The sequence below is a fragment of the Acromyrmex echinatior genome, chromosome 14 (genome assembly GCF_024713525.1).
Source record: "Acromyrmex echinatior isolate Ae372 chromosome 14, ASM2471352v2, whole genome shotgun sequence".
Classification (NCBI taxonomy): domain Eukaryota; kingdom Metazoa; phylum Arthropoda; class Insecta; order Hymenoptera; family Formicidae; genus Acromyrmex; species Acromyrmex echinatior.
Window position 1 is genome coordinate 11,503,885 of NC_141865.1, and position 27,805 is coordinate 11,531,689.

The following is a 27,805-nucleotide window of genomic DNA, read 5'->3' on the forward strand; positions in this document are numbered from 1 at the left end:
AAGAATTATAAGTTATTCGTTTCAACTTTTGCTCTCAGCAATTGTTTCTCTTGCCGGAGATTCTACCATCTCAGAAAGTAAAGTTGCTACCTAGTAAAGTTGCATTTCCGTCCTTTTTCCACTGATGTTAATTGATTCTACTCTATATTTATCACTACTGCACGTACGTGATTACGTGCGATATATTTATGTCAATACCATTCCATGAAAATATTGTTGCGCACACCGTAACGTGAATATCTTCGGGCAATGAAGCGTATAACGGCAGAGTTAACGCGTGAAGTAACATGATACGATCAGCGTGTATTTCAGTGATAATGAATTAGTACACTATCGTTTTGCATCGACAATTTTCTGAAAGATGAGATACATTTTAAGGCAATTACCTTTCTCTCGACTTTAATTAGATGTTATGTGTGAACAACCGTTAGCAATGCGACAGCTGATAAGAAAATCATTTCGCATGGAACTGAGAACCGAATATGTTATTTTAATAAAAAGATATATTATATTATATTAATACGCACAGTTGTGCCTGTAGCAGTTTCAACGTATATGGAAGTAATTCAAGATTTTGTTTAATTATTTAAAAATTCAGTTAAATATAGATCTAAAAATAATTTGATGGATTTGATTGAAATAGTTATGTAAGAATTTTAAGCATGTTTAGCAATTGCTACAAAAATGTTCTAGCAATCAGTTTGAGTGTTTTACATAATTATTTTGATAGTCTAACAAAATTATTTTCAGACTGTATCTAATTAAATTTTTTAATGTTTCAGCAAAACCGTTCTTCTTTTAATATAGATCACAGTAATATGTAATCGCAGAGAATTTCCTTTACACTGACTAGTCACGTTTATATGTCGCGGAATCGGATTCATGAAAATATCGTAAACTTATGCGGTATCTTCCTTCCACAAGAAATTTACGCACAATTTCCAACGGTGAAACGTTGTGAAATTTTTCACGGTCTGTAATGAAGATCCATAATACGATTATAATTTGCAACATCTCGCTTTCTATGTAGGCGTAATATACCCAACGTTTCTCTCACTAATGTGCATTGATAACCTTCACTTGATCTACCGTTAAATTTAGAAATTATAAATCTCCGAGTTTGCTTTTTAAATCATGTTTATTATGTGGATTGAAGTTTTATTATTAATTGTTCAATTATTAATTGTATCACAGACTATTATACTTAAAAATAGTAATACCAGTAACTAGAAAATGAAACAGAAACAATGTATCATATTATAAAGAAAAATGAATAAATTATACGAACTAAAAACACAAATATATTAATCATTTGTAACAAATGACAGAATGGAAAAAAAATAGTAAAATAGTTTTACTAATAAAAAAATATTTATAGAATAGATCTGATCTTCTCAACTGAATTTCTTGTATGATTTATATTTTTCTACTTTTTTACTCTAAGTTGGAAAAAAAAACAGAAAAGATAAATGGTTCAGCTAACAAAACAAGCTTACTGTATCATGATATACCATTATAAGTATATTCTTGTTAACTCTCTAAACTTTTTACATGATACGTCTTTCTTTTTGTTCTTTTCATATTAAAGAGAAAAATAGAAAAATAAACAACGTTCAGTTAAAAAAAAACAGATTTTATGATACGGATAGTAATTTCAGAAAAAAAAGTTTGTCTACCAAACTGAAGGAATTTAATCATTTTATTGTTAAAAATTATCTTATAATTGTCTTGTTAATTGTCTTATTGTAATAAAGCTTATATAGCTATCTATAGTTATTTTTTTATATTTCACTAATTTTTAATAATTACATCACTGCACGGAAAAAAAGGTTTGCCACGACCAAAAATCGTCCATCAATACATTTTTTTGGTTACAAAAATATAGTACAATAATGATAACCGTAGGACTAATAATTACGTCCATCTTATATTTTGTTTCCAAATCATTATCAAATTGACATTAAATTCCAATGGAATTAAGTTCCAGAATTTATTGTGTCCACATGCATTGTGTAGGACATGCAATGTAAACCATATCTGAAGAATATATTCTGAAATCAAATTGAAACCAATATCAAAGCAGATTTGGTAATAACAATATCATCACAGATTTATATCAAATGCAGACCAGATCTGTAGTTAAATATGCTGACAAAATGACATCAAATACAGTTCAGATCTGTAACCAGATATGCTAAAAGAATAATGCCAAAACAAACAATTCAGTTTTCTTTCTGAAATATTGTTGTGTGTATTTTAGAATGTGATAAATAATTATTGATTAACATTACATTCTAAAATACACACGACAAAGTTATAAAATAGTTATCAAAAAACATTCGAAGGCCCCATTGGAAAGAGTTTGAGAATTCTCAAGTTGGACTCGCCAACTTTATTTGCATATCTTCTTATAGGATTCCTGGGCGTTTTCTTTTTACAAGAAGTGAGTTTATCTCGTGGCGGGACTGAGTATGACAATGGACAGATCTTGATCAATTTTATCGACAATTTATCGTAAAGTTAGGTCAGCAAGATTTGCTCAGCTTTTATCGTCAACTTGCTCAGCTTTTGTCATTAAATTACTTGTAAATTTTGCTTGAATTTTGTCGACAATTTGGTCTCATGTTCTTTACTTATCATCAATTTGCTGACAGCTTTGAGTACAACAAAATTTGCATCAAATTTAGCGTCTTTCGTTTTTAAAATTGATAGCAAGATTTTAAAAGATTTGTTTTCGATAAAATTTAATTATCTGGGAGCGAGTGGAAGTTTTTTAACAGTATTAACAATCACAAAATATATTTCCTATTTCCTTATCAAATTGATAGACATAATCTGTTAACAATATTTGCGATTACAGAAATGATTATATACGATTGTCATAACCAAATATATTGCTCGACGAATATTATCATTATTTCCGGCAACTGTAGTATTTTTTCCGATGCGAATAATATATGTATATCATATGTATATAATATATATATATATAAAATATATATATTCGTTAAAAAAACAAAGAACATAAAAAACCACAGCACAGGTTGTCGGTTGTGATGATTAAAACTTTATTCAATAATGAATTATTTCAAGCGTTAATCAATACCCATATCAATAAATAAAAGATTAAACGTTTCGGCCACAATCTGGCCATCTTCAGTAATTAAACATCCTTTCAAAACGCAAAAATTTTTTACAATCGAAATAAGTACATCGGTCGTATGTTAAAATAGATTAAAAGTGTTCTTATTAGTGTGGACGATGATCGTGCGGCAATATTACAACACCAGCTTATATGATAGGATAAAGTAGAACAAGAACTTCCAGATTCTAATCAGAACAAATTTTATAATTACGTTAATCTCTTATACTCGAAAAATAAAGAGCAAATGCGTTACCTGTTTTACAATCAAAAAACGAAGCGATAGATCTCAGACATTACTTTCGTTATGTGGACGACATTTTATTAGCCGTGCATAAAGAGAGCATTGATGAATTGCTGGAATTGTTTAATACATATCACGAAAGACTAAAGTTTACTGTGGATTATGGTGATGAAAACGCTATAAATTTCTTAGACGTTACATTAATGGAACAAGAAGGAAGGATTATCTTTGACATTTATAAAAAACCTTCGAATTCGGGAAGATATTTAAACTTTTTCTCAAATCATCCATTAATACATAAAAGAGGTGTTATCATCGGTCAACTTGATAGAATTATATTTTTGTCTCATCCGAAATTCCATGAAAAAAACATTATTGAATTAATTAATGTATTTTTGTATAATGGCTATCCGTTGAAATTCGTTTTTTCCACCATAAACAATAGAATAAAAACTTTAGCAAATAGAATTAACTTGAAAGAGAACCATGTGGACAATAATTTGAACTCTAATTCAAAAAAATTTTTTACGATACCGTATTTTGGTGGGGTATCTGAAAAGTTCAAAAAACTTTCACACATTCATGGGTTTAATAGCATATAAACCCATGAACACAATGAACAAGTTTATTAAGACAGGAAAAGATTCTCTTTCAAAGCATGAAAAAAGCGGTTTAGTTTATAAAATAAATTGTAAAAACTGTGAATGAATCATCATATGTGGGCCAAACGGAAATTAAAAACGCGGATAAAGGAACATAAAGCCGACATAAAGAAACCGTCCTCTGAGATCTCCGTAGTTTCGCGTCATCGTCTTAGTGAGATGCATGATCTGGATTGGGAGAATATAAAAATTTTAGACACAGAACGATCTCTGATAAAAAGAAGAATTTCAGAAATGATTCATATAAAGAAACAAACAAGAGGTATCAATAAGCAAAGTGATACGGAAGGTTTACCCGATATTTATCTTCCTTTGCTTATGTAGATTCTCTTTTTTCTTCAAGGATTGTTCTGGTACTTTCGAAAGTTTCACTTGGTATATAAATAGTGGTAAAATACATGATAAGACTAGTAACAACACACAATGTCACGACTAAAATTTAATTGTGCGAAAGTAATGTCTGAGATCTACCGCTTTGTTTTTTGACTGTAAAACAGGTAACGCATTTACTCTTTATTTTTCGAGTATAAGAGATTAACGTAATTATAAAATTTGTTCTGATTAGAATCTGGAAGTTCTTGTTCTACTTTATCCTGTCATATAAGCTGGTGTTGTAATATGCCGCACGATCATCGTCACACTAATAAGAACACTTTTAATCTATTTTAACATACGATCGATGTACTTATTTCGACTGAATGTAAAAAATTTTTGCGTTTTGAAAGGATGTTTAATTACTGAAAATGGCCAGATTGTGATCGAAACGTTTAATCTCTTATTTATTGATATGGGTATTGATTAATGCTTGAATAATTCATTATTGAATAAAGTTTTAATCATCACAACCGACAACCTGTGCTGTGGTTTTTTATGTTCTTTGTTTTTTTAATTTTTAAAATTATAACCACTTTTATTTTAGACATATATATTCGTATAATGTATTTTGATAACGATCAAGACTTTCGCTTTTATGACTTAATAAAATTAATTACAAATACTTATTTCAGAATTATCATATAATTGAATTAATATTTTGATTATTTGTTTGGAATGGTAGTTTAGAATCGATAATATAATTAGATATATTAATATCAATTTCTCAAATTTTTTATTAGTGTTTTGTTCACATAAATATTTTCACAACAATCAAGATGTGTAAATTTAATATCATATTTTAACATGTGTAAATTTAATATCCTTTTTTAATTTATGAAAATTACTATAATTTACATCTTACCATAATTATCTCCAATCATGAAAAAATAAAAAATCAATTACATATAAAAATTAACATTAAACTGGAAAAATACTGATCGAAATATCGACACGTGCATAATTATCTTTCTATTATAAATGCGCGAATTGTGGTTATAAATAGTTAACATTTCCAAGATTTCTGAGCTTGATATTTTTGTTGTGTCAATTATCTTAAAAAAAAAACGTGCAAAATGATATAATGTCTGCTAGAAGTCTTTCGTAATTAATTTGCAATTAATAACACATTTTGCTTTATAAGATATATGATAATAATCTTTTTCGCAAAAATAACATATTGAAATATTATTTAAAAAATCCCTTAACTCTTACAATATGAAAAATATGTAAGACAGAAAATTTATAATATAAGCTTCAATGTAGGATTGCAGGATTGCTATTTCACGATAAATAAATTAATTCCGTACATACATCATACGAGGATTTATACCGCAGAATTAATTAGAAAAAAATAACAGGAGTGACGATAATTTGCACGTAATTACTCTGTTATGTTCCTTTATGTTACATTATTCAATTACGATTTTAATTTTTTATTGCTAATATTAATAAAATCAGTTTAATTTTGTAAATGTAATAAATATTTGTAAATATAATAAATAGCAACCATGTATCATAATCTATATTTAAATAATTATCGTAGTCTACATTTAAATAATTACTATACTAAGGGGATGCAAAATGCTTATTGGTTATTTATTGATATATAAGTGTAGAGATAGTAAAAGATGGAGTACCGCGCAAATGCAAGTGCTTAGCTCTTGTATTCTTTGTTCAGCTAAAGTCTTTATTAGTATAATACAATATATTTATCTTAAACAATATTTGATAAATTAAGTTTTTGATAGACGCGACATATATCAAAGTTGAACTCGTAATATTTCTCATAAAAACTTGGTTTTCTTTATTTCTGATTTGATTGCATTCAATAACATATCAAATTAACATAAAATTGCAAAAGTGACAGCAAAATGCTTTATCATCAACTATAACCTAATTAAAGGTTAATAACAGAGCAAATATAAGTTATCAAATCAAATTAATTATAATAATTACATATGAAAAAACGATAATAATTACATATGGAAGGCGAGATAAGTTTCGACTTTATTTTTTCATCGATCTTTATCACATTTGTGAAAAAAAAATTATATCACAAATTAAAATTAACATAAACAAATCACAGAAAACTACAGAGCTGTTTCATACGCCATAAATCAAAGATAAGTATCACTGCTTCAATGTTCATGTTGAAACCGAAACTTGTTATAATAGCATCATGTGTCATTAAGTGAGTCATCTTCTTCTCATGCTGTTAAATATATATATATATATATATATATATATATATATACATATATATATATATATGTTAATTCGTTCATCTCTCTACTATGAATTAACATTAGTATAAAATACATTATATTAATTGCTCGATAACATGCATCATTTTCATATTTTATCATTGAAGCATCAATACAAATCTTTTAATCTCATTGAGAAAAAATGTAGTTATTGGCCATTATATAAATCACAACAAATTCCATTAACATCATTCATTTTTTATAAAGAGAAAAAGGATACTTCGAAACCGTAAGTTTTTTTCTTTTTAATGATCTTGATACGTGTTTCCAATGATGCTGATGTAAAACTTCGGCAGACATCATAATTAAAAACAAATTACGCTTCTATATTTATAGACGCATAAATTTAAGCAACTATTGTAAAAAAATTGATGATCAAATACGAAGGAGAATCAATCGGTTTATCAATCTAATTATATTGTTTGTATGCTTACCTCTAATATTCTTTTTTTTTTGTTGAATAAAATAACAGAAGAGTAATTCTATCTGCAGTATGCCTTATCTCAACAAACAAAAATGCACCGGCTATAATTCAATCCATGAAATATAATACATTTCTCTTGATGAGAAATATGTTACATATACACATTATAATTATAACTGATATAATTGCGTGAATGATTCATGGATATCTGTTTCGCATTTATTATATGGTGTATGCACAAATAAACCGGATCGATTACATTATCAGATCTATTTTTGTCGCTGCACTGGATTGCATTAAAACTTTTTATCTCGCCTTCATCTCAAATATACTATAAATATGTTTTTACTTCATTTTAAATACACTTTAAATACATTAGAAAGAACAGATCTATTCATACAGTACAGAATCGTGAAAGAACGTTGCTGAGACGTTATTATGATATTTTCCAACAAGAGATACAGTATCTCAGTGAATCATAGTATCTTATGTTTGCCAAAAATAAAACGATCACTATGTTACATTGTGTCTCCTGCTGGAAAGCATCATTTGTTGAATGTTGAAGTGTAAATGTTTTTTCAACATTGAATCTATATTGACTTTCCTACATTGATTGTTAATTTTGTTGCAATGTTAAATCATTTTATAATATAAAACGTTGAAAGGATATTACTGAAATGTTGCAGTATTAAATGTTGAAGTGAGGATATGTTTCTTCAATACTGAATCTACATTTCGTGATATTGATGCAACCTTCGCATTTCTGAGATATTGATTCAACATTAATATGTATATGAGATTGCTTCGTATCACGTCACGATGTATACAGCTTGTACCGCAAAATGGAAATAGCCGAAGATTATCGAACATATCCTAATCATAAAAATAAATACGAGCCAAAAACGAGAAAAATTTCGGAGAAGAATATCTTTGCAGTACAGCGCGGAACACACGAAAGCGGCATGTAATACCTATATACTTGTATTTTGCACGATCTCGATGCGCATCGCTTCACTTACGTTTGACGATGCATGAGTCGACAGTCTCAGGTCAAGAAACCTTTGATTCTGCAATGGCTAACGATTAAAGCGTGATTCATGTTTTCGCATGGCGTGTTAGATGCACTGAAGCATTGAGAATACACGAGCTGCGATTGCTCCTTTTTTCTCAAGGGATACGACGAGAGAATGATAAATGAATGCTATTGTGACGTGTCAGTTGATAACTGTCATGTGATAACTGAAGAAGAATAATTGTATCATGTAAAAAATCACGCGTAATTTGTATAATTCACGGTCAACTGTTACATGATATAGCTACGCATTTGCTGTTCCTGTAGTTCCACATAGAGAAACATGAAGTTTTCCGCATTGAGCAAATTCATGTGAGGTGTACAAAAATGGTGATAATGAGCGCTTAACGATATATCATTATTTCAACTATTTAATAGAACGATCTAGCAAATAAAATGTCACAAATGAAATAAATTACTTGAATGCCGACAGAAAAAGAGTAGATATTAATTTAAAATAACTCAAGCAGAACATTTTTATATATAGCCGAACATTTTTATATATTAAATATTTCATTTTTATGTATCTATTAATTACAAATTATCGCACTACAAAATGGTTAATTTCATCTTCTTTATTTTTTCCGTAATTTAATCATTATTTATAAAACAAATGCAAGTATATATGTATATCTAGTGCATACATTTGTGTATTTATATAAAAAAAAGACGATAAGGAAATGTTCATTATCAGTATCGTATTTTTACTGTATATTTCTTATCAGTCATTTCAATAATATCAGTAACAAATAAGACCGAGACTCATTCAAATGCATAATGCAATCTGCCTACACTTAAAACAACTTTTACAAATAATATTAAAATATAACCATTGAATATTTCCTGATGTGGTCAATTATTTCTTACATTACAAATACATTTCAAATCTCAATTAAAACAAGTGAATTATTCAGAGTTTATTAGTTCTTATGTTTAACAAAGAATTCTGATATGCTAAGTAGACAAAATATGTTTACAACCGACTGATATGACCGATATTGCTAACTAGTTCAAGGAGATGTGCAAAGATCCATTTTTTTTCGCTTATCTCATATATCTTATAAAAAGTAGTAACAATGACGCACAGTTTCATCATCTATAAATCGCCTACAATCTTACTAATGGATTCTACCGGCAATTAACTTTATACTTGATACTACTGTATGATACTACTAGAAGGTTGTAAGGCAAATGCAATATGTTAAGAATTACATGAAAAAATTACAAATTATTCTAAATTGCATTTAAAAGTAATACAAAAAAATTAGAAACAATTGACCATTTGGATTAAAAATTATTTTAATAAAAAGTAATATTTTTAAAATTTGTACTCTAATAGAAATGTATAAAAATATATTATAAAATAGTGATAAAAATCTCAATTTTTTAATATAAGTATTTTATGAATTCAAAAATATTTATCTAAAAAGTTACATTGAGATGCAGACATTAATTATTCAGTAAATAAATAAAACAATATTTATTTGTAATAAACTAATTGGCGAATCTCAAACTTTGCATAGGTCATTTTTAATACTTAAAATATTTATATAAAAAAATTTAGATTTTTATTATTTAAAAAATTTTTGTTTATAACAATACAATTAATATCAAATAAAATAAATAATCTAAAAATATAAAAATATGTTGCTCAATAAAAATAGAATGTTATGAACTTTCACGTATATGTAGTTTATTTAAAGCGATAATATTAATGTATATGTTTTATACTCTTACAATCTTCTTAAGATAGTTCATTGTTTTCATTAATTTCATTGTTTTTAAAGTAATACTCGTTATCTGGCAACACGACATAATCCTTACATCATACTGATAATACCAATTAGTGTCCGATACTTTAATCATAAAACTGTTACTGTCTCTCAGGCGTAAAATGCCACTTGACTTTCTCTTAAATTTACAGAATCAAAGATGATTCTAAGGGGACTCAGCGGGCAATTCAAGTCGGGCGAGCTGACAGCGATTCTAGGTCCTTCTGGTGCTGGGAAATCGACACTACTCAACATTCTTGCAGGATACAGGTTATTATTTCGATAATCATAAAAAAATCGAATTAGAAAAAGTCGAATTAAATTGACTAGTTTTATTATCTTTCTTGCGTTGTTAGTTGTAAAGGTTAATTAAATACGAAAAAACCTATACGAGTATATATGTTTCTAACTCTGCATAATGTTTTAATTAATTATAATATTCTGTTATATAAGATGTCTTTTGTGAAATATTCCAGCGTAAGTAAAAAAAATAATGAAAATATGCATCTAATGATTATTAATTTTTAATTCTGCGTAATGCTTTAATAAATTCCATGGTTACATAAAATGATCTTTTAGGAAATATCAGCATAAATGAAAAAAAAAAACAATCAGAATACATAATCTATGATTGTTTCTCGGTGATCATTCAACGAGCATGATTTTATAATTAAAACGTTATAATATTATAATATTATTTCTACTTCGAGATCGGTTTTAATATTCTTAATCAGAATTAGATATTCATATGCAAGGTTCTGTTTATGTTAAACACTATATTACACTATATCGCGTAAAACTTTGTAATAAATTTTAATAGTCGTTGGCCTCGGAACCTACAGGTCGGAATAATTAATGATATTAAAATTAATGCAACACATTATGTTAAACTATAATACATTCTATAAAAACAATAAGAAATGAAAACTTTTTGATACGCTACAAAAGTGCAACTTATTCCCTTTTCTTTTTTATGTATATCAAGAAATAAAACTTCTGCATTACAGATGTAGAAACATAGGTGGCTCGATAAATATTAATGGACAATTGCGAGATATGCAGGAATTCCAAAAAATGTCGTGTTACATCATGCAAAACGATCTCATGCAACCGAATCTCACAGTTTTTGAGGCAATGTCTTTCGCCGCTGACTTAAAGCTTGGTAGAAAAAAATCGAAATCTCAAAAATGCGCTGCTGTAAGTAAACATCTCAGCTTTTTACTATAATAGTAACATCTTATACAGCGTATACCGAAAAATGAATTAAAACTGTAAACTAAAACTGTAATGATGTAAGATCGAAGAGCTTTAAATTACAAATTAAGAAAAAATTAATGTAATATGTGAAATTACATCTTATTGTAAAGCAATAAGCGATAAGAAGTTTTCCAGTGAAATTTTCTTTTCCTGTACAGCAATGAAACGATTTGAAATTTGAAGACTAGAAATATGCACAACAAAACTGTAATAAATGACGAATCGATCAATTTTTCAGAAACAAACTTTCTAAATTTTTTTAAAGATCTGTCGATTAAATGTTCATCAATAATTTAATTATATATAATTGAGTTGTATAAAATGAAATATATCAGCTGTTTTTTTATGCAAAAAAAATCATATAATTATATAGTAATCATATCTCTCTTGTTTTTCTGCAATAAAGATTTTTACTTCATGATTTTTAATACATAATATCGCTCATAATCTAGTTTTAATAATTTTTTTACAGTTGTTTAACAAATTTATCTCAAATGTCTAGTAAGAATTTTTCTTATTAGAGAAAAATGCATAATATTTTTAACGTAACTATATTATTAAACGTTTTCTAAGTCATAAAACATTTAAATATAATTGTGATTAAAAAACGGGAAACAAAAAATTTTCCACAAATTGTATATGAATGAATAATCGCATTATTTGATTATTTATTAAACGTTTTAAATCTTTTTTTGCATTTATATGTAAAATCGCGATTGACAACTCAATATTTAACATTTTTAATGCGAGATCGAGTGGCCATCAAATAAAATTCATCTTTTTTGTCATGGACATAATATGTAAAGTAAAAACAAAGACTTCGCAGAATCTTAATAATTGATTTCAGATAGATGAGATCTTAAGAATACTTAGATTAACCGGAACGCGAGATACACTCACAGATAGACTCTCCGGTGGTGAAAGAAAAAGGCTAATAATTGCATTCGAGCTCGTAAATAATCCGCCTGTTATTTTCCTTGATGAACCAACCACGTAAGTATCGCTTCGATTAAAATTGATTATCTTTATCTCTTTTAATTAAATATACTTTAGTTCGATTATTTTATAAAAAGGAATTGTTATACGTACAATATACCTCAGGAACTCATGTAACTAAAATAAGATAATTTCGAGGCTGAGTTTTCCACACCAAGACATGAAGTTCATATAAACATATATATATGTGTCCGCAAATCCATTGTTACTGAGATAGAACTCAAAATGTTTAAGTATTATACAGGCTGTGTCAGACTTAACGCACCACCTACTAATCGTAGATTTCTGAAGTTAGTTTGAAATTAAAATTCTAATAAAATATGTCGAAGCTATAATAGTTTTTGAATTAGAATCATTTAAAACCGATAAATTATACCTTCTAAAATTTGCGCATTCAGGTTCAACGCAAAGTAAAAGCTAAAAGTAAAAGCTAATAGTTATCTTTTATTAATATCGATATAAATAGATAGAAGAAAATAAAATTATCGAATTTCCAATTCTCGATATTATGTTAAAAAAATATTTAGCTTGGACATTATGATATTTTCGTCTCAAAATGCATGACTTCAGAAATCTGCAGGTGCGTTAAGTTTGAAACACTCTGTATATGGCCCTCACAATTCTTCGATCTAAATCCTCTAGATTTTTATCTGTGATTTTAATCTGTGATTTTCATCTTGGATGCTTGTGATATTATTCGCAATTGCCCCGGTATCATTATATTGTATTTTTGAAAGAAATATATATTTTTGCGGCAGTTTTCATGATCTGACGTATCGAAGCGTGTATTAAATTAAATGAGAGACACTTTAAACATTTATAATTAAAAAATAAAAATAAATAATATTAAATAAACATATACGATTGTATGTAATATCAGAATGGGTTTTGATGAGTAATGTCATTTTCATGTTGAGGCTCAGAACTTTTCAAACGACTCTCGTATTCATATGAATTTTTTTTCATCTTTTAATGTGGGAAATTCAGCCTTGAAGTTTATTACCTTATTTTAGTTACACTCTGTATATACAATATATATGTATACACATATATCAAATATTTATATAGACAATTTGTGACAAATAACAATAAGAATCAGCGAAACAATGAATAATTACCTACTATATTTTATTTTTTTATTCCATTCAATATTTATATCCTATGTATCATCATGTCACAATGTAATAAACAGGAAGAATTTTGAGATATCGTTAAAATAATAATTACATTCATAAATAAATCTCTGCAAAATGTGTAAAGTCATTATATTATATCTTGGTATTGCGAAAACGCAAATTTGTAAGAATTCGATACAGAAGAAAATTGATAGTTTATCCTAAATTCATCGTTCATTTCCTAAAATCGCTATATTGTTCACTGAACTTTCATGTCTATTGTTTTATATTATTATCCACATAATTATTAAAAGAAATTAATAATATTAAAGCGTACAGCTATATTGAACTATCAATATATTAAAAGAAAAATAGACAAAGCTGATCTTGAGAGACCAATTATTTATCACGAACTAAAAATAGAAAAGTACAATGTATAAGTGTCATTTATACATATGTATATGTCTTGAGTACAATACTTTTCTCTCTGACATAAGATTTAAAAAAAATTTGTGCGTCAGTACAAAGTTAATAGAAGCCGAGAAGCTATTATATTAAAAATATAATATAAAAATATTAAAAATCACAAATAAATAAAAAAAAATATATATATATAAACTCACAAATCTATTATATTAAATATTAAAAATCACAAATATCATTATTACGATATATTTTTTTAAATAAAGTCAATTCTCTTCTTCGTAATTACAACATGCTAAATGACGAAACAAAATGTATAAATAGACGGACGGCGTCTATTTATGCATTTTAATTTGCAAATTAATTTACGTGCATAAAAGCAAAATACTTAATAATAAACGTCCGATAGATTAAACATTTGCTCGCAATAAATATTTTAACGCTTATCTCTTTGGAATTTTATTGATCGCAGATATTAATTGTGCCGCTTTTAGCAACGTCTTTATGAGTCTCGCGCGGAAGTGCCATTAATCGTCACCTACGAGGCATCACAAAAGTGCCATAAAAGAAAATCTTTCTTTCCAGTGGACTGGACGAGCTCTCCTCTTCCCAGTGTATCGATGTTCTTCAGAGCCTGGCGCATTTCGGACGGACCGTCATATGCTCGGTGCACACGCCGAGCGCGAGCACATTTAAGAAATTCGATCACGTTTACGTTATCACCAATGGACAATGCGCTTATAGGGGTGCCACGGACAACTTGGTACCGTTCTTGCAAAACATAGGCATAGAATGCCCGAAACATTACAACCCAGCGGATTTCAGTGAGTTATATACATAAGTCCATTATATACGGAAATTTAATACCATCTGTGTAATCATGTTTATCACTTCGCGATGCAACGTGTGAAATAGCGGTAGACTGAAGGATAAAAAATGTAGCCATCGGTAATTTTAAATTATTACTAAGATATTACTATTCATTATGCGTATAATTTATTTGCTGTTATTCATTAAATAAAAGTAAGGTTAAAAAATGCATGTTATATAAGTAGTATACAATTCTGAAATCTCATTTCATAAATGATGCTATAAATAATTTAATTAGTAAAAGTAAAAAATTAATTAATAAAAAATTTATATACATAATTTAATTTCGATCAAAATCGATTTAATTTCACATTAAAAAAAAAAAAGAGTTGTTTGGTATTTGTAATAATTGTAACTATAATTATATATTACTATAATTATAATCATTTTCGGTTTCCAACTATATATATTCATTATTATAATAAGAATGGAAATAAGACCGTTTATGTTAAATATACTACTTTAAATACGAAGCGTCACTACGGTCTGAATGTAAAGATGTTGAATAATTATACAAGATGATTTTAACATATTTCGTCACTCATCATGAGCAGGTAGAATCGAATTGAATCGAAAAGTCTATCATTTTGCAGTTTACGTAATAGTTAACGAGATATTAATTACTAAAAATTGTCAAATATTGGTCTTGAATAATTTTTTACTCAAATACTATCAACTTTATAGAAAAACTGCAAGAGACAAAAATCATTTATTTTCTTCTCATAGAACTCTAAAAATTTTTTCAGAATTTTTTATTAACTTTTTAGTACTGCATTTTCTTATTTTTACTACACGACATGAGAAAATACGGTATTAAAAAATTCTGAAAAAATTCTCGGAACTTTATGAGATGAAAATAAATTTTTAACAAAAATTTATTTATTTAATTAAATAAATTTTTGTTAAAATCATCCTGTATATATTAATTTAAATGAATTAATTTCAGAAATTATAATTGCGTGCCGATATGGTTGTCTTGGACTTTTAACGCAATCAATCTGAAATATTAATAATTCCCCCAAATTTCCCAAATTTAATCTTAAAAAACTATAATAAACTTATTGATTATTATATATTGAATTAGTAATAAGTAACTATATATAATTATTTATTACTAATATTATAGTAATAATAATCATAATATGTAATTATAATTACAAATACTAAACAGTTTTTCTCTCAATGTAGATTGTGTTGACTGTAGAACTTTGGGTAAATATTTACAAAAGGTCAGCACCTTCAAAAATCAATAACTTACGTAATAGCTTACGTATATATTACACACACACACACACACACACACACACACACACACACACACACACACACACATGTAAGTATTCCTAACGATATTTTTAGTTTCACGTGACGCGCAAAGTCTACTTTATTACGCCGCGATTAGTCTACCTTAACCGTCCGTCTTGTATTTTTTGCTTCTTTTTTTTTATCTCTACTTTAAATCATTACTTTAAATAAAAACATACATACACACGTAATAACAGTGGTATAAATGCGACCGTGCAACCTTCAATTAAGTATCGCTCTTGTACGCTCTTGCCTTTTTCCTTAATTTACATCTTATACTGTCAACTTTTACTGATATCAAGAATCTTTACTAACTTGTTGTACAAACTGAAATGTAAAGGTTTCCTTGTAAAGGTTTAGAACGCTCGTATGAAATACAAGAGATTCAAGTTTGATTCACGATCGAAGTAATTTTTCGCAATAAATTTATTTACAGCACATTAACATCTTTTTAATATGATGCCTGATCGAGCATCAAATTATTAAAAATTGCTTGTCACTTTAATTTATGATATTATTACAGTAGTTTAATTGCGTTTATAAATCCAGAAAACCAATTCGAATAACTAAAGAAATATGGTATACATATATAGTAGATATATATATGTATACATATAATTCACACATTAAATTATTTAAAAGCATTAAAAATCCAGTTTCGACCGATATAGGCATTTAATTTTTAGTTCGTATTAATTCAAGAAGTTAATTATATTAATAGAGAGAGATAGAGAGAGAGAGAGAGAGAGAGAGAAAGAGAGTTCAATCAAAAATAATTATGTTAACAAAATTATATTAATATCAACTTTAATATTCGTTTCAGCAATAAAGATTATTGTTAATAATATATTATTTTATTTTTAAGAATTAAGCATTAATTAATTAAGTATTTATACATAATTCGATTTTGATCAAAAAAATAATTACGTTAACAAAATTATATAAATTAATGTCGAATATTTGTTGCAGTAATAGAGATCTCGACGGGTGACTACGGTTTTCATCTGGTCGAACAGATAATCACAAGCGTTAACACGAACCTACCGCTAGTTCCAATTTTACGATCAAAGAGCGAGTTTGAGTTTGATAAAAAGAACCTGAAAATCTCGTGGATCGATCAATTCAGCACTCTAGTAAAGAGAATGATGATGCAGATTTATCGAAACAGAGTAAGCTCAACTCATTCTTAGATAGTCAAGTTTGTCGAAATCAAATTTTACAAAGCGTCTGCTACAAATTTTTGTCGATAGGAATGTCAATAAAAATTAAAAAGTATCTACTGACAGATTCCCGAAATTGAGCAAAATCTATTATTTCATAACCATTTAAATGACATATCTATTTAGATGGCCATTTCGTAATTAAAATGACAGATCGGCAATCTACTGTGAGATTATGTCGAATATTAGCATAATAAGTTTAATATGAATATATTTGATGCCAATTTCTTACAATATTTCACTCAAATCTGTTAGCAAATTACTTAAGTCAAGAGAAAGTGAAAAGTGACATTATTTTTACGTCATAAAAAAAATTAAAATGACGATTTTTTTTGTTACAAAATTTGATTGTATATTGACGTTAAAAATCAAAATAAAATCATTTTGATTTTTTGTTTTAACAATTTTGACTAGTATATATAGTAGCTAAATGATTTGTAACAACTCAAACATAAGAAATTATACTTAAAGAAAATATGTAGACATTCCTTAAGACAGCGCGCTAACAAAATTTGAGATATTTGATCTCTTCTTCCAAAACGGATTGCACAAAGATAAGATTCATCTGAATGTTTACAGAATTACATGTACATGAAGATATTTCTACATATCTTTCTGGGGATAATGATCGGCGGGATGTTTTTTAATATGGGCAACGACGGCACCAAAGCTCTCTTCAATTTCGGCTTTTGTTTCGCATGCCTGATATTTTTTCTGTATATACCCATGCTACCGGTGCTGTTGCAATGTAAGGAAAAATTCTTTTCTACACATAGAAAATTAGAATAGGTGCACAAGAAAATAAAAAACAGTTTGATGACTAATTAAAATCTTATCTATCGATATAGTTACTTAAGAAAATGCATTCATCATACAATCACAGCATAAAGACTATGATACACAAAAGAAAGTAAGGCAATAAGATTTTAAACAATAAACGAAAGAACTAATCAAAGTAGAGAAGTAAATAATATAAGCAGTTGATTTGTTTATTGCTTACGTCTTATTATTTAAATTTTTTTACGTGTCATAGTCTTAATATTTATATTATCATAAATATAAAGACTGACATACAAAAAAATTTAAATAGTGATACTTATTAATTGCTATAAAAATTAAATGTCTTCCTAAAAATGCTATTGTTCATAAAAATATAGAAATTATCAAAATGCATTATTTTAAAAAATTAATTTGAAATGGTATTATTTATTATTTTCTCATTGCAGTTCCTTCGGAAATCCGGATAATGAAACGGGAACACTTCAACAAATGGTACGACCTTAGTGCGTATTATTGGGCCTTAACAATAATCAATATACCTATACAGGTTGGTTTTCTGTAAAATTGTTTTTACATAGTATTTTACATAGTATTTCATACAGTAAAATTCTTTGGTTGACACTATAGTCCGAATCAAGTCTTAGTCTCCTCGAGAAAAATCATCCCTATATAGATTTTTATTTCCTTGCTTTTATAGTTGCAATTTTTATGGAAAGGATTTAAACTTTCCATTATTATAAATTAAAATATTAAATCTTCAGCTTAATCCCATCTGTGTGTTCATCTATCCAAACGTTTTAAAAATCATTCTTATTTCTTTCCCAGATAAGTTTCGCAGTTTTATATCTCTCAATAGTCTACTTCATTACGGGACAACCTCTGGAATTGCACAGAAGCTCCATGTTCTTTAGTACTTGCTTCATATGTTCCTTCATCGCGGAAAGTATAGGATGCAACGTCGCTAGTGTGTTTAGTAATGTGGTACGTTCGAGATTGCATCGCGAAAAAAAAGGAAAAGCTCTTAAAAATCAATGAATAATCTGTTCGTTTTATCTTTTCAGAATAGTGTATTCGCTGGAACTGCGTTAACTTGTCCGTTAATGTTAGTCGCGGTGCAAGATTTCGGTGATTCGAGGCCTCTACCTCTCTATCGTACGATTCCCATGTACATGAGCTACATTCGATATGGAATGGAAGCTCTCACAACAGCCATGTACGGTTACGGCAGACAGAGATTACATTGTCCGCCAGAGGAAATTTACTGTCATTTTAGCTCACCTAAGGAAATCTTGCGAATTATAGGTAGAACTCTAATTTTTCCTGAAAGTTGCTCAATCACTCTAATAATTATTACTGCACATCGCGCACACGATTTTTTTGCAGGGAATAGAAGAATTACTATTCCGTTACTTTTTATAATAACAAAATGATGTTGCAATTTTTTATGACTATTTTTTATAACTAATGATAATTAACTAAACGCTGAGATTGTGCTAAGTCAGAGATTGGGAAAGTCACTTTAAAAAATAACTTGCATCATTATGTGTTTATTGTGTTACTGAAAAAGATCATTTGTAATGGGAAACGAATAATATTACAAGTAATGATTAAAAAGTAACAAATTACAATTAATTTTTTCAGTAACGAGTGATTTCCAATTCATTACAAGTAACAATTGAATGACTTTCCAATTCTGATGTTATCGTTACATTCTTAAATCAAATTCGTCATTACCAAATCATTATTATAACAATAAGAAATGTAACGACATTACAAGTAATTAATTCCATTCCCTGGTTTACTGAAAGTTCTATCTCGATAATAATCTATAAATGTTTAGCAAATTCGTCTGCATTTCAGGACAAGAAACACCTCCGAATTTCTGGTTGGATCTAACTGCTCTCTTCGTCATTTTATTTATTTCTAGAGGAATCTTATATTATTTGTTGAGACAAAGGGTGCAACCAAACAAAACTTTCCAGATGCTTCAGATAATTGGAAAACTCCTCAAATCACGTAATTTTATATGATTATCGTTAGTTACGTATTTTATTTTCATTTTGTATCGTGACGTGTCGACATCATACGCTCAATACTCTTTAAGCAAATAAAATGTATTCTAAAAATATGCACTTAATGTGTAAACATGCACTTAATATTTAATATGATACATACAAAGCATCAAATTGTCGATACAACGATATGTCAAAAGTGATATTAATTATAAAAAAGAAAAAAATAGAATAATTTATAAAAATAGATAAATCATTGTACAATTTTTACTAAATAAAAAATTAATTGAATCTTTTTATTTCTGTTTTTATATCGTCAAAACGAAAATATTGTATTTTACTTCGAAGAATAACTAAAGATATTTCTATAAAAAAAATTTATGTTACTATGGTTGTGTTCCAAAATTTACTATCAGTATTGAAAATCTATAGAGCACATAACGTAAACTATAGATTTTCAGTATAGTCTATATTAAAGCTCCTGAGTAGTCGCGGCATATTGGAATCACGACGTCATAAGCGAGAAATGGCACGTTGATTTTTCTTGCATGCCATTTATAAATAAAGAGAAATTGGATAAAACGAAATAATGAAATCGCTTTGTTATGAAAAAAAGTTATGAAAATTGAAGATTCTCCTTATTTCCCCTCACAGTCAATAAATAATCACAAAAGGCACATAAAGTGAAGGCTTTTTCGGTAGAAAACACAGGACAGCTGTCGAAAGTAGTGAAAAATATGTTTTTACTTATAACATTCCAAGATAACTTGAGTCTTTTTTCATTTTTATGACTTTGATAGTACGAGAGAAGTCACAGTTTCACAAATAAATAAACTTAATAATGAAATGACATGAAAGAAAAAAATTTCAAACACATTTTTCATGCCTATAAGTTCAACCAGTTATCGTGGCGAGACGCTGCAGTCTAGGGCTTTTAAGTATTCGGATATCTAGATATTCGGATTTCCGAAATCAATTCTAATTCGAGAATTCAAATCCGTATTATTTAGATAATCTAGATATCCGAATTATTCGGATCCGCGGATCTGAATTTGGATCTGGATCTAAATTCAGATTCAGATTTAAATTTGGCTCCGGATTTAGATCCATGTTCAGAAAGAAAGAAAACATCGATGTATTTAATGAATTTTAACATAAGTTATTTTTTAAATAAAAATTAAATTTTGATTCACATAATTGGAAAAAATAAATTAAAAAATATAAATATAGATTCATACAGAATTATACAAGTACTTAAAATTCAGCTAGGCCGTTTAAAACATTTGTTTCTTTATATATTTCTCACATATACGTCCTATGAAATTTAATAGTGTTTATAAATATAAATGTTTCTTTTTTGTTTTTTTAAAACAGACTCTCAATGTTAATAGTAATATCAAAGATATACTAGGCTAATAAGAGAAATATTTATATTTCACTTTTATATTTTTTAGATTAAAGTGTATAATATAATTTACTTTAATATGCAGTCCGCATTAATGCACCCAACTAAATTCGCTATAAGTTTACTACGAATCCAGAATCAAATCTAAGAACCGGATCTGATTTCGACTTTTACTAATCGGATTGAGATTTGGATATCTTAGAAAATTCAAATCTCTGGATAACCCGAATTTGAAACATCACATTTATTCGTAATTCGGATAAACGGATATAGCTTTAAATCTGAATCAATTTTAAAGCCCTAACACATAACAAGCACGAGCCCACGTATATGTGCTTTGGCGTAATGAGAGCACATTTACATGGGTTTGTGCTTGTGTATATGGCGACATAAAATCAGACAGTGGTGTGATAGCTACCGTCAACGCAAAGTTGTTAGTTGATTACTTAGAGCCTTAAAACATTAAATTAAATTTAATTTTGTATAAAACTCATAATCATCAAACATAAAATTTGTATTGTAACACCGATTATCTAAAGTATAAAAAATGATTTCGCTGTAAAACGATTATGAAATATAATGAAAGGAGATGGCAATGTCACTTAATGCCATCGATTATGTCTTTATATTGCCAACACGCCTATTCGATTACAAGTTCATTAGAATTTTTTCCAAGTATGCTGCTTGGCACAGTAATAAATGCTATTTATCTTTGGACACGCGTCATAGACAATATCAAGTAATAAATGTAGATAGAAATAGATGATGTTAAATTTGATGCGCAGTTATTATGTACATTAATTCCAGCAAATTTTCATTCATTCTCACATTATTCAATATAAAAAAATAAAATTTTTAATAAAATATAATTATATCCTTAATGTTACATATACGCTCTCTTTAAATTGGACCGTAATTATTTTTCAAACAGGAAATAATTATAAGTATATAAAAATAATTAGAAATAATTATTATACGCGATTATTTAACGCGATAGATTATAAGAGATACATTACATGGAAATTATCTAAAATTTATTGTACAAGCTTAAAAAATGTTTTATAAATAGTAATTATATTTAATTAACGCTCGTAATAAGAAATATGTTATTTATAATTGTACATGTGGCAGTGAAAATACAAGTTTCATGATGTAGCTGTTCAAACCATCCATAAGATCAGGTAAAAAATGCCATCTGCTGCGAACAATGTAAAGAACGATAAAGATAGTGGTGGGAAAAAAGTAGTGGGAGTATTAAGTGCCATTAATTCCGTTGCTTCCCAGGTCAGTCTCCACTCTCTCTTTTCGCACAGAACGGTTTCTTTCTTCTTAGCAGAATGTGCAAGTACAGCATAATATCATGTATTGTCTTGTTTTATCTAATGTGCGTCACACATGGGTGAGTACAATTATGTACATCATATAATTATGTATATCATGATAAAGGCAACAAAATGAATTGTTTGAAATATTCTATCAATATTAACTAACTTGTTTGGTCAACACACCGATAACTGAAGAAAATAATATTAAATATTTATAAGTAATAGGCATAATCTCGATTAATAATCATAATATCGATTAATAATCAATGATTTTTAATGATTAATCAATTTTTGTTTAAATTTTGAAGGTCGACAGGAATGATAAGATTATTTATCTGTACCTCGATATTATAATTGAAGCGCAATTGATTTACAATCGCGTGTGTTACAACACAATCGTTTTTTTTTTTTAGAAGTAATCAATTATATCTATTAAGTGAAGATAAACTGTTGTATCGTTAGCACACCTGTTATACACGTGGCACGCAGATGTTAACAAGTATTATTAATGCATGTTTTAATGCAAATTCTGTCGATTTTACTGAGATTTTATCGACATAACACATACATATAACTTCCAATTATTTCAATTGATTACATCTCACGCAAAACGAACTATTCTTTGACTCAATCAAAGAGATCACGTGAATCGACCCATTTAATAGCGTTTTTTACTGGTAGAACTAGTTCGCACTCAGTGCACATTAAAGCTATTGTACTGCTAACTTAATTTGAATGTAAAAGTACAGAGATATCCCAATTAATAAAATACCCAATGTATATTTTATCAAATAGCACAATAAAATATATATATTTGAGGATTTCGCGGTTTAATTCATTTCTATATTTTTATTAAATGTACATCTTTATGTTGATTTGTGTACGACTTTAAACGAAGTGCGTACCAGCTGTGCCAGTGAAAAACGCTATTAGTAGATTTTTCTAGATAGAAGATCTGAATCAATACGAATGATTTTCAATTTCAAAATATAATTCTAAACACTTAAACGGCATTCTACAAATGATGTAGAGTGTAATTTAAAATTGTAACTTTTATTTCTCTCATTTAACTTTAATAGGAAATGGATCGAAAATGGGAAAACAAACGTAAAATCCAATGAATTTGATGTCCTGATATTTACTCAGCGATGGCCATTGACAGTATGTTTCGAATGGGAAAACAAGTCGCGGCTAAATAGCACACATAGATGCGTGTTACCAAAACGTAACGAGTGGACCATTCATGGAATTTGGCCTACAAAATATAACGTAATAGGTCCGCAGTTTTGTAATAGGTCGTTATCATTTGATTCAAAAGCTCTAGCACCCATAGAAGGAGCATTAAAAGAAAACTGGATCGATATACAGAAAGGGTCTAAACCTTATTCGTTCTGGAAACACGAATGGGATAAACACGGCACTTGTGCAATCTCAGTACGAGATTTAAACAATGAATTAAAATATTTTCAAACAGGTTTAAAATTACTCAACAAATACAATATGATAGACGTACTTACAAAATCAAATATCTTGCCAGGTAACAAATATATGGTACAAAATTACTTAACGGGAATTCAAAAGATATTAAATAAAAGGGGACAAGTAATGTGTGTGGTTGACCAGGTAAGTTAAAAAATTGTTCCAATATGGATAAACGTCGTTTTGAATAGTTCCTTTCGGATATAAAAGAAAACTATCAATATAAAAAAAACATAATAGTAAACATAAGTTTTTACTACAAACGTATACTTTACTTTCTTTCAGAAAACGAAAAATTCATATGTGCATGAGATAAGAATTTGTTTTAACAAGGCATTACAACTGGTAGATTGTGATGGCATATATCATTTTCCTACCAACTGTAATAGGTCCCAACAGATAATATATCCTAATATCGTACCACGTCACCAATATAACGTAAAACTAATATAATGGTAAAATTAAAGGCATAATATTTATATGCATGTGTGTGCAACCTAGATAAAATTATATAAATAATATCATATCACATATATGACATACAGATCAATTTCAAAATAATTTATCGTGAGAAACTAAGAACAAATATTTATGAGTTAAACAATGTAATTTTTAGCATTCTTAATTCGTATTTAAAAAATATTAAAAGTATCAATATTTAAGTAATATTAGAAATATATTTCAGGTTAAAACGTCGTCTATAAAATAATTAAAATAATTATTAGATTAAATAATACTTGTATGATTCAATACTTATACGATTCAAAAAATATGAAAACAGCAGATCAATTGAAAATTTAAATATTAATGCACAAGCCTTAAATTGTTCATCATTTAATTTTTAATCGTAATGTTATTTTAAATGCAATAAATATTCACCGTTAAGAAAGAAACAGACTATACAGAAATCAGTTTCAAAAAAGAAATTCGTATATCACACACGAGTTTATCATTTATCATAAAGAATATCATTATATTAGAGTGAATGTCTTATAATTAATTTGTATGATAATATACATTAGCATTTTTGCTTACAAATTAGGGCATTACTGGCTACATCATTCCGTCTTCTTCTGAACGATCACGACTGCTGAGGGTACTAGGCCTGCAAGTAAAAGAAGTGCCATATCTTCAAGAAAAGTTTTTATATACTAAATATGTTAAATATAATCACAATAACAATGAATTATCACATTACAGCTGTTAAAATTGCATAATTAATTAATAGAATTGCACTCCTTGCATCAATAAGCAATAATAGAAATTATTATAAGTTATATGGAAATGTAGATATATAACAATAAATTATCAATACAGCATACCTAATACATCCAATGGCGTATCGTAATCCTCATCCGTAAACACTTTTTTGGGAAACGTGGTCATCAGTTGGAAAGGACCATTGTCGTCTGTCCTATTCATTTCAATAAACAGTCTCACTGCAGACAATTGTTCCTTGCTTCCAAAGCTTTGGGTCAAAGTTTGTCCATTGGTCAGCCTAAGCTAAAATGTAATTGTTTGAAGAATACATGGTCTACATATTTTTTTTACTTATTTCATACGCATTTTATATTGTATACCTGAAGCCTGGTTTCGGTGTAATCCTTCCTATGATGCGTAGACGTAGATGAAGGTATTGCGGATAATGAAACTGAAGTTGTATTAACCACTTGATTGCTTTCAGCAGCTGCTTTAGCTCGTCTTGCTGCTTTATCAGCTTCGATTTGTGCTCGAACTCTTTGCCTTGCCTCTTTTTCTTCCGCCTTCTCCCGTTTTCTTTGCTCCAAAAGCTTCTGCATTTCTAATTCTTCCAACCTATTACACATATAAATAAAATACAGATTTGCTCTTTCTATTTCAATTTTGTTATTTTGTCCCTTACTTTTTCCTGGCCTCGGACATTTCCTTTCCCGATCGTATCCTATTCTTTTCTCTTTCAAATGCATTTTTCTTTTCCTGCTCCTCTCTCTCCTTTCTTTTCTGTCTCAACTTTTCCTCCAACATCTTCAATTGTTCCCGTTTCTCTTCTTCAGTCAATGGCTTCTTCTCTTCTGTGCTTTCAGAAAATCTATCGTGTCCAGACTTTGTGGCATGAAATTCAACTTCTAAGTTAGATTTGAAGAGTTTTCCACATCTACAAAGACATTTTGAAAAGAATAGATATACTTATTGGATGTTTCATTGAGATAAGACTATCCTTCTAGATCCAATTAACGCAAAAAAAATTTTTAACAATTGCAAAGTAAACATTTCTTTTGTACGCGATAATGATATAGATATTCTGTACAAAAACGTAACGCAACAATTGATGCTTAAAGGAGCATTTATTCCAATATTTGATCGTGCTCCAATACACTGTCAATACTATAATAATAATTTATAGTTCAGGTATATTATATTTTCTAAATTCTTTGATATAGAATTTCACTAGAAGAATAAAAATTAAGCTAATTTCGGAAAAGAGTAGTTCAATTTTTAATCTTTAAGAGTGAGATTTGTTTTAAAAGTTTTAGAGAATAGATTTTCAGTAGTTTTGGCAATGTCTATCCGAACACACAGAGCCTTATAGCACTTTTCTACTGAGAAAATTAATGCAACTGAATGCAAATCGATATATCCATTTTCAGTGTCAATAAATAACATAATTCTTTTCGAAGTTATAAGATTATCATAATAATAGAGAATATGTAATTAAAAGAATTAAATCATTTATTAACACTGAAAATATCAATTATTTTGTATCGTACTCAGTGTACACCAGTATTGCACTAGTTTCCTCAGTGGAAAACTCTATTAGAGTCTTATCCTTGCAATTCATCAACATACACGTCGCACTTCATAGACTTCGCCGATTCAGTCGTGGAAACCGGTTGACTGCTAGCACCTGCGACGTTGTCCTGTGAATCGGTAGACAGCGTCGGAGCACTCTCGCCTACGGCTGGTCCTGGTTCAGCCTCATCCGAATGGGCCAACAGCCTACAATAACAAATCGATAGCATCATAAATTACGCGACGAAAATTACAATAACAACGTCTTCGTACCATTCCATAGCCGGCTCCACGCCTTTGTTACCGGTTATCTCCAAGGCCTTTTCGCTGTAACAAAACCGTCGAATCGTCAACATAGGTTATGCTTCGACAATGCGACATTTATCTGCGAACTTACGCCTTGGACATGCTGAAACCCATGTCTACAAGGATGTCTATCACGCCCGACGACATTTCGCGCTGCTCGCTGCCGCGTTCGGCGAATGAACCACCTTGAAAAAGTCGTTCTGGCCGAACAGTCGTCCAAAAGTTAAATGTCACGTCGAATCGACGCGCTACTTGCACTCCACTACTCAAAGTGATTCCAAATTCCAACGCAGGCTCGAATCGCTTCCGAGATGGCGACAGGTTCACGAGCGTCAATTTTAAATTAGAGAACTGTTTAATAACATTCCGTAAAAAATATAAATACAAAATAATATTACAATCTTCCGTTAATAATGGTAGACAATAAAATTGCAATGAAAAAGATTCGGTCTTTTCATTTATGACTGTTATTATAAATGTAGATAAAAGGTATCTGACAACGGAATGTGTAATGTTAAAAGTTCTATAACGAAGTTTTATTTTCATATATTTAAATGAGGATTACACGCATCTGCGAATTGAACTTCA

General features: G+C 28.6%; 3 protein-coding genes across 5 annotated transcripts in view; 2 read left to right on the forward strand and 1 right to left on the reverse strand.

Annotated features, from left to right (window-relative positions):
* The window catches only part of LOC105145682 (ATP-binding cassette sub-family G member 1), a 37,927-nt gene extending 17,699 nt beyond the window's left edge, over positions 1–20,228 (forward strand). For 2 of the 3 annotated variants that reach the window (XM_011055438.2, XM_087413156.1), the window contains 10 exons: positions 10,108–10,225; positions 10,963–11,152; positions 12,060–12,205; positions 14,332–14,570; positions 16,891–17,090; positions 17,721–17,889; positions 18,368–18,468; positions 18,747–18,902; positions 18,983–19,223; positions 19,782–20,228. In XM_011055438.2, the coding sequence (XP_011053740.1) occupies positions 10,108–10,225; positions 10,963–11,152; positions 12,060–12,205; positions 14,332–14,570; positions 16,891–17,090; positions 17,721–17,889; positions 18,368–18,468; positions 18,747–18,902; positions 18,983–19,223; positions 19,782–19,951 (1,730 nt within the window). In that variant the 3' untranslated portion in view covers positions 19,952–20,228. The remainder of the gene's footprint in view (positions 1–10,107; positions 10,226–10,962; positions 11,153–12,059; positions 12,206–14,331; positions 14,571–16,890; positions 17,091–17,720; positions 17,890–18,367; positions 18,469–18,746; positions 18,903–18,982; positions 19,224–19,781) is intronic. The other variant, XM_087413157.1, reaches the window with a different exon arrangement.
* Positions 20,229–22,610: 2,382 nt separating this feature from the next.
* Positions 22,611–25,463, forward strand: LOC105145670 (ribonuclease Oy). The gene is made up of 4 exons (XM_011055412.2): positions 22,611–22,737; positions 23,743–24,286; positions 24,428–24,597; positions 25,185–25,463. The coding sequence occupies exons 1-3, from the start codon at positions 22,676–22,678 to the stop codon at positions 24,593–24,595; spliced, it is 774 nt and encodes a 257-aa protein (XP_011053714.1). The 5' UTR covers positions 22,611–22,675; the 3' UTR covers positions 24,596–24,597; positions 25,185–25,463.
* On the reverse strand, positions 24,800–27,763 carry LOC105145678 (UBX domain-containing protein 1). Its single transcript, XM_011055425.2, has 7 exons — positions 27,309–27,763; positions 27,185–27,238; positions 26,969–27,118; positions 26,025–26,276; positions 25,723–25,957; positions 25,465–25,645; positions 24,800–25,247 (listed from the first exon to the last, which is right to left on the reverse strand). The coding sequence occupies exons 1-7, from the start codon at positions 27,761–27,763 to the stop codon at positions 25,201–25,203; spliced, it is 1,374 nt and encodes a 457-aa protein (XP_011053727.2). The 3' UTR covers positions 24,800–25,200.
* Positions 27,764–27,805: the final 42 nt, after the last annotated feature.

Coding starts and splice junctions, on each gene's coding strand:
- LOC105145670 (XM_011055412.2), top strand. CDS start 22,676: ATGTGCAAGTACAGCATAATATCATGTATTGTCTTGTTTTATCTAATG. Junction 22,738..23,742: donor CTAATGTGCGTCACACATGG/GTGAGTACAATT, acceptor TAACTTTAATAG/GAAATGGATCGAAAATGGGA. Junction 24,287..24,427: donor TAATGTGTGTGGTTGACCAG/GTAAGTTAAAAA, acceptor ACTTTCTTTCAG/AAAACGAAAAATTCATATGT.
- LOC105145678 (XM_011055425.2), bottom strand. CDS start 27,763: ATGAAAATAAAACTTCGTTATAGAACTTTTAACATTACACATTCCGTT. Junction 27,119..27,184: donor GTGGAGCCGGCTATGGAATG/GTACGAAGACGT, acceptor TTGTTATTGTAG/GCTGTTGGCCCATTCGGATG. Junction 26,277..26,968: donor AAGTCTATGAAGTGCGACGT/GTATGTTGATGA, acceptor ATGTCTTTGTAG/ATGTGGAAAACTCTTCAAAT.